The 6,660-nt window shown below is 58.0% G+C and overlaps 1 protein-coding gene and 1 non-coding gene across 2 annotated transcripts in view; both read right to left on the bottom strand.

The window, feature by feature from the left end:
- Positions 1-516: 516 nt before the first annotated feature.
- GUITHDRAFT_t82 lies at positions 517-601 on the bottom strand. The gene has a single exon. It is a non-coding gene; the product is annotated as a tRNA-Tyr (tRNA).
- A 3,324-nt stretch (positions 602-3,925) lies between these two features.
- The window catches only part of GUITHDRAFT_158373 (hypothetical protein), a gene marked incomplete at both ends in the record, with an annotated part of 4,786 nt that continues 2,051 nt past the window's right edge, over positions 3,926-6,660 (bottom strand). The window contains one exon of the mRNA XM_005826946.1: positions 3,926-4,019. Coding sequence (XP_005827003.1) covers positions 3,926-4,019 — 94 coding nt within the window. The remainder of the gene's footprint in view (positions 4,020-6,660) is intronic.

Below are 6,660 nucleotides of genomic sequence, written 5' to 3'. Positions count from 1 at the left end.
CCGCTCATACCATTTGAAAGCGTTATAAACACCGTTACAAAGACTCAGACGGCGCGCCGCGGCCCGGGGCGGGCCCCGGCGCCGACCGACCGAGTCTCGGCCGGGCGTCCGATCCGAACCGTCACGGCCGGGGCCCCCGCGTGTCGGAGGCGGCCTGGTGACGGCTGTTGAAGGCGGCCCACGTAGTACCTGGTCCCAACTCAATCCGCCGGCGGATGACTCCCGGAGTCCCGCCGGATGATCCCGGACTCGATCAGTGCCTGGACCGTGACTGGACGGTGACGGTCGGTCCGACGGTCGCACAGGCGGCTCAGTCACTCGGCTGCAACCGTGGGCGAAAAACTTCATTGGCCCGTACGGTCACGCAGATTGCCAGGCTTGAGCCGAATCCACATCTGAGTCCCAGCACACTGTAGTCTCAGTGAAGATCCATCCGTGAAAGTTCAACGAGTCGGATCTGAACTAAATGATCGATAACTTGAACAGCAAAAAAGTGTCGGAGATAGCCTCGTTGACTCTCACCACTCGGAATCGAACCAAGGACACTCTGATGTCTGCGAATCTCTACAGTCAGATGCTCTGCCAACTGAGCTATGGTGAGCCACTCCGATGGGGACCAAGGTACAGGCAGGGTATAAGTAACCCGATGACGTCAGCAGAGAACGAGAGGGGCTGAGGGGGGAGGGGGGGGACGGAGGTCAGGGGGAGGAGGGGTATCATATCATATCGACTCTCTTGCACTTGGCAAAACCTTGAAGGTCCCACGGGTCCACGTCATCGCCTCAAGAAGTCGTAAGACGCAACGATCCGTGATGTATACCAGGGGGTTCGAGGTGGATAAATGAGGGGTGGGGGGTGGCCGAAGTCAGAAATAGAAGTTTTTCGATCCTTCGCCCCCCCGTCACTCCCTCCCGGTCCTTCCTGCTCCTGCTCCTGCTCCTACTCCTGATCCTGATCCTGATCCTACTCCTGATCCTGCTCCTGATCCTGCTCCTGATCCTGCTCCTGCTCCACCTGCTCCACCTTGGATCCTGCTCCTCCATCTCCCCCATTTGCTTGCTCATTATCATCCACTCCTGTTTCAGTCTTGATCATCGTCTCCTTCAGTCTTAAACGTTCTGGTGTTCAACGTCTTGTGATCCTTTGCCTCTAACAGCACACCAGCATCATTATGTTTGTTTCTCTTACTCTTTCTCTTTCTTCTCGACCATTTTCTTTTCTATTTCGCGATTTCCTCTACTTGTAAATCAAATTCGAATGATGTCGTCACTTCTCTGAATCTCGCCTCTTCTCAAGTCTTCCTGTCTTGCGCATCGTTGGTCTGCTTATTGAAGGAAACCCAACAAGGTCTTTAAAGTTACAAGAGCTTGAAAACATCCCTGACCTCTGATTCACCTGTGACTCAGACTAACATGTCCCAACTCCTCGCTCAAACACACAAGAACTCAAACGGATGAAGCATGATTGCTTGGCGAGTGAATCTGCGTACCGATACACATCCCAGCTACTCTAGTCCAGAGATGCTCTGAGCAGCTTGGATAGGATGAACATGATATGTCGTGACTGCAAGGAAGTGAAGGAGCTTGTTGTACTCTGGACTCATACCGGACGCCCCTTGGACGTAGCGTAAGGATATAGGATGATGATGCCAGATCGCTGCAGTGGTGCTGCTGATCTGATGAGTGTGTGCGCTTAATAAACAGAGATCCTAAAATCATCTGAGCTCAACATCTCACGCAAGGTTGTGTATACAACAGAGCTCGACAGCGAAGAAGCGAGCGGATCGGGCATGAAACATGGCGAGCCCAGCTGCACTCCATCTGAAGCTCATCTGGCAACATCCTGCAACAAAGGATCTCTCCGACTTGTCGTCTCCGTCAAGTTGACTTCCTTTACCTCCCCCCCCCCCCCTCCTTCTTCCGTGTGACTTCCCTCCAAACAACCTGCACCTTCGAAGCAGCGAGTCTCAACATTTCTCTTCCTCGCGCTCTCTCCAACATCAGTCAACTGCACACTGTGCAGGAGCAATGTGCAAACCCTTGCTTGAGCCGCAACCCCATCTCGTCGAGCTACTTGGAGCTCGAATGGGTTGCACTGCTGAACAGATAGCAGCCCACCAGCTCGACTCTCTTGCTCACCTTCTGACATCAACATGGTCACTTTGACCTGCCCTCCTTCCCCTGAGCTGTCACAAGTCTTCCTTGCTCCTCCTGCTCCTCCTCCTGCTGCTCCTGCTCCTGCTCCTGCTCCTGCTCCTGCTCCTGCTCCTGCTCCTGCTCCTCCTGCTCCTGCTCCTGCTCCTGCTCCTCCTGCTCCTGCTCCTGCTCCTCCTGCTCCTGCTCCTCCTGCTCCTGCTCCTCTTCCCTCTTCCTCCCTCCTCTCTGCTCTCCTGATCCCTCCCACACGGTTGAGTACCCCCTGCAAAGAGTGAATATTTTGAGGTGAGGGTGGGTGGGGTAGTCCCCCTAAGCTTTGTCATGGTCGGAGACGTGGAGTCGAGGAAACGATGGCTGAAGCAGCAAGGTGAAGGAGGAGGAGGGAGGGAGGGAGAGCGAGGGAGAGGGAGAGGGAGAGAAGAAGAGAGAGGTGGGAGAGAGGAGGGAGGATGGAGGGTCACTTGACAGAGTTTGCAGTGCTGGCGGGAGGAGGAGTCGATACCATGAAGGAGGTAGGGGAGATGGCAGTAAGTGACAAGGACTGGAGCGTGAGGGAGGCTGCGGTGAAAGCTCTGGTCAAGTTGTCGCCAAAGGGCGAGGACACGCCACATCATGTGAGTAGGAAGAGAATAGCAGAGGGGCAGAGGGGCAGAGGGCGAGGAGGGACGATGAGGCTAGGTGGAGGAGGGAGGGAGGGAGGGAGGGAGGGGGAGGGGAGGGATGAGAGGGAGGGAGGAGAGGATGGGGGAAGGAAGAGGAGTCACGAGGTGTTGTAGGTGATCGCCATCCTGTCTGAGTGCCTGAAGGACGAGAACGAGCGAGTGCGCATGGCAGCAGAAGTTGCGCTGGGGTTGGAGGGAGCAAGAGACCTGGAAGCACATTTGTTCTCCTGGGGCAGGGTGGAGGGAGGGAAGACGGGAGCAGGAGAGACGAAGGGGGAAGAGAAGAAGGCGGGGAGAATCGGAAGCAGGTAGAGGAGAAGACTTCACCGAAAGGTAAGTGGAGGAGCAGAGAGATGATGATGATGAGGTGATGGTGGAGGAAAGTGGGCGGCGGAGGGGGGGAGGGGGGGGGACAGGAGGGAAGAAGAAGAGAGGAGGAGGAAGAGGAGGGGGATGGGGAGGGGGAGAGAGACAGGAGGGAGAAGAAGGGAGGAGGAGGAGTAAAGGAGGTCTGAAAGGGGAAATCAGGAAACCGGAGGATGGAGGAAGCAGCTGTCGTGAGGCTGAGAGGTGATGGAGATGTTCATGTTGTCGAGTGAGAGCAAGACAGGAAACGAGAAGTACAAGCAGGGGAAGTGGGAGGAGGCCAAACTGCTGTACCAGAAGTCTCTTGCGATGCTGCTGGCCATGCAGGAGGAAACGAAGAAGAATGAAGACATGGGGAAGAGAGAGGAGGAGGAGGAGGAGGAAGAGGAAGCGCGTCAGTCGTTCTCCTCTGAAGCACAAGAGTTGATCCTCTCCTGCCTTCAGAACCTGGCGGCAGCTTGTCTCAAGACTCGTGAGTTTGAAGAGGTGCTGCTGAAGCCTCCCCTTCTCCCCCTCCCTCTCCTGCCTCCTTCTCCCCCTCCCTCCTCTCCCTCCTCCTCTCCCTCCTCCTCTCCCTCCTCCTCTCCCTCCTCCTCTCCCTCCTCCCCCTCTTACTCTCCCTCCTCCTCCCCCTGCTCCCCTCCCTCCTCCTTGCTCTCTTCTTCCTTTTCCCTCCATCCTCTCCTCCTTCCCCCCCTTTCCCTCCCTCCCCCTCTCTTTCCTTCTGCTCTCTCCACCCCTTTATCTCTTCGCTTGCTCCCTATATGACCTTCCCGCAGGTTCTTCGCTTCTCCTCCCTGGCGCTGCAGAGGCAGCCGTTCCTTCCCAAGGCTCTCTACCGACGAGCCCTCGCCCTCTCCGAGCTCCAGCGATGGGATCAGTGCTGTGATGACTTGAAAGAGGTAGAACTCTTCCTCTCTTCCCTCCTCCCTCCCTCCTCTCCCTCCTCCCTCCTCTCCTCCCACCCACTCCCTTCTCTCCCTCTTCCTCCTTCAACCTCTCGTGTTTGTTTTCTCTGTCTGAGTCAGTTGCAGCTGCAGAGAGTGTCTCGTGTGAGGGACGCGAACGTCGAGAAGCTGCTCAAGCAAGCAGAAGAGAAGAGGGAGAAGAGGATAGAGGAGGAGGATAAGAAGGGAGAGGAGGAGAGAGAAGAGGATGAGAAGGGAGAGGAGGAGCGGGAAGGGAAGGAGGAGCAAGAAGCGACTTCAATCTTCTCATGGGGAAAACTTCCGGGTCACCACATGTCGACCAGCAAAGGAGGGGGAGAGGGGAAGGTGCGAGGAAGCCTTGCAGAGGAGGAGGCGAAGAGAGACGGGGGGGTCAAGGAGGGAGAAGGAGTTTCTCTTGACGCCTGGGCAGCGACTTTTGCCTCCATGGGAAGCGGACGAGATGAAGTAGCGAGAAGGTGAGGGAAGAGGAGGAGGAGGAGGAGGAGGAGGAGAGGACGGACGGACCGACTGACTTGTTGGTCAGTTGTGTGTCTAACGAGAAAGTGAAAGAGGACACGGACAAGAGGAGGAGCAAAGAGAAGCAGGAGGAACAACAGAGCAAAGAGCAGGAGGAGGAGGAGGAGGAGGAGGAGGAGGAGAGTTTCTTTCCGGTGGCATACAAGGAGCCAAACTTGCGGGATCGCGCTCCAGCCATTTGCTACAAGAATGCGAGAGGTGAGAAGAGGAAGAGAGGACAGGGGAAAGATGGAGAGGACACGGAAGATGAGGAGCGGGAGGAGGAGCGGGAGGAGGAGCGGGAGGAGGAGCGGGAGGAAGAAGAGGAGGAGAGAGGGATAGGAAGGTGACCTTGACTTGAGCAGAAACGCGCTGGACGACGCTTGAGATCATGGGAGCTGGACTGAACAACTACGGACAACTAGGGTTGGGACACGGGGACGAGGTAGGAGCAGGAGCAGGAGCAGGAGCAGGAGCAGGAGCAGGAGCAGGAGCAGGAGCAGGAGTGGGAGTGGGAGTGGGGGTGGGAATGAAATCTGTGCAGGTGTTGTCATTCACAGGAGGAGGGGTGAAGGCGTGGGAGGTAGCAGGAGGAGAAGCTCACTCGATCGTCGTGCTGGAGGACGAGGAGACGCTGCTGTCGGTGGGCTGCAACGAGAGCGGGCAGCTGGGCAGGAAGGGAGGGAGCAGCTGGAGGTGGGAGAGGGTGGAGCGAAGGTGGGAGGAGGGGATGAAGGTGCGGATGGTGGCGTGCGGTCAGAGTCACACGCTGCTCCTCCTCTGGTGCGATGAAGTCTTCGGGTGGGGCGACAACTCGATCGGGCAGCTCGGGGTGGGAGGAGGAGACGACAAGGAGCAACGAACAGAAGTTGCTGAGCCAATCAAGGTGAGGAGGAGGGAGGGAGGCAGGCAGGAAGCAGGAGGCAGGAGGCAGGAGGCAGGAGGCAGGAGGCAGGAGGCAGCGAGGGAGGCGAGGGAGGCGAGGGAGGAGGCAGGGGGCAGGAGGCAGGAGGCAGGAGGCAGGCGGCAGGGGGCAGGCGGCAGGAGGCAGGGGGCAGGAGGCAGGAGGCAGGAGGACGAGGAGGCGAGGAGGCGAGGAGGCAGGAGGCAGGAGGCAGGAGGCAGGAGGCAGGAGGCAGGAGGCAGGAGGATAAGGCTCTTGGTGCAGGTGGAGAGCATGTGCGGGAGGAGGATCAGTCTGTTGGCGTGCGGCGCGTGTCATTCTCTCTTCCTCTCCTCCTCCGGCATCGTCTGGGCGTCAGGCGCAAACTCGAGAGGCCAGCTGGGCCTCTCCTTCCTCTCCCCCCGCGAACTCTCAGCTCGTCAACTGCCGCCGCCGCCGCAACGAGACAAGCGAGAAGAGGAGGAGGAGGCGAGGGTGACGTTCATAGCCTGTGGCAGCCACCACTCAGTAAGAAAAAGCATGGAGGATGGGGAGGAGGAGGCGGAGGTGGGGTGAACAGCACAACGATGGGAAGGAGGAGGAGGAGGAGGAGGAGGAGGAGGAGGAGGATGGTGCTGATGATGTTGCAGGTGTTACTGCTGGGCGACAGCTCGCTCTGCTGCTGCGGCGATAACTCGAGGGGTCAGCTGGGAATCCCCGCCGTGAGGTTGTCAAACTTTGCTGGGGAAGAGCTTGACAAGTGCCGAGCAGCTGCGAAGACAAGCTGAGAACCGTGGAAATGTGGAAGGGGAGGAGAGGAGGAGGAGGAGGAGGAGGAGGAGAGAGGCTGCGAGTTAAGCAGGTAGGGCAGGAGGATACCGGGGAGGAGTGACGAGATGCAGGTGGCATGCGGACGACGACACACGATGGTGCTGAGCGAAGACGGAGAGGTAGAAGGAGGATCGAGGGAGGGAGCAGAAGCAGCAGCAGCAGCAGCAGCAGCAGCAGCAGCAGCAGCAGCAGCAGACCTTCTGGCTGACATTCGGCAGGTCTTTGCAACTGGGCGATAACTTCGCAGGGTCAGTTGGGGATAGAAAGCTCTTTGTTCCTCGTCTCTCCCTTCGTCACATAACATCACCTGGACTGGG

Source organism: Guillardia theta, assembly GCF_000315625.1.
Source record: "Guillardia theta CCMP2712 unplaced genomic scaffold GUITHscaffold_71, whole genome shotgun sequence".
Lineage (NCBI taxonomy): Eukaryota > Cryptophyceae > Pyrenomonadales > Geminigeraceae > Guillardia > Guillardia theta.
Note: the sequence above shows the minus strand (reverse complement) of the source record. Positions and strands in the feature narration are given on the sequence as shown.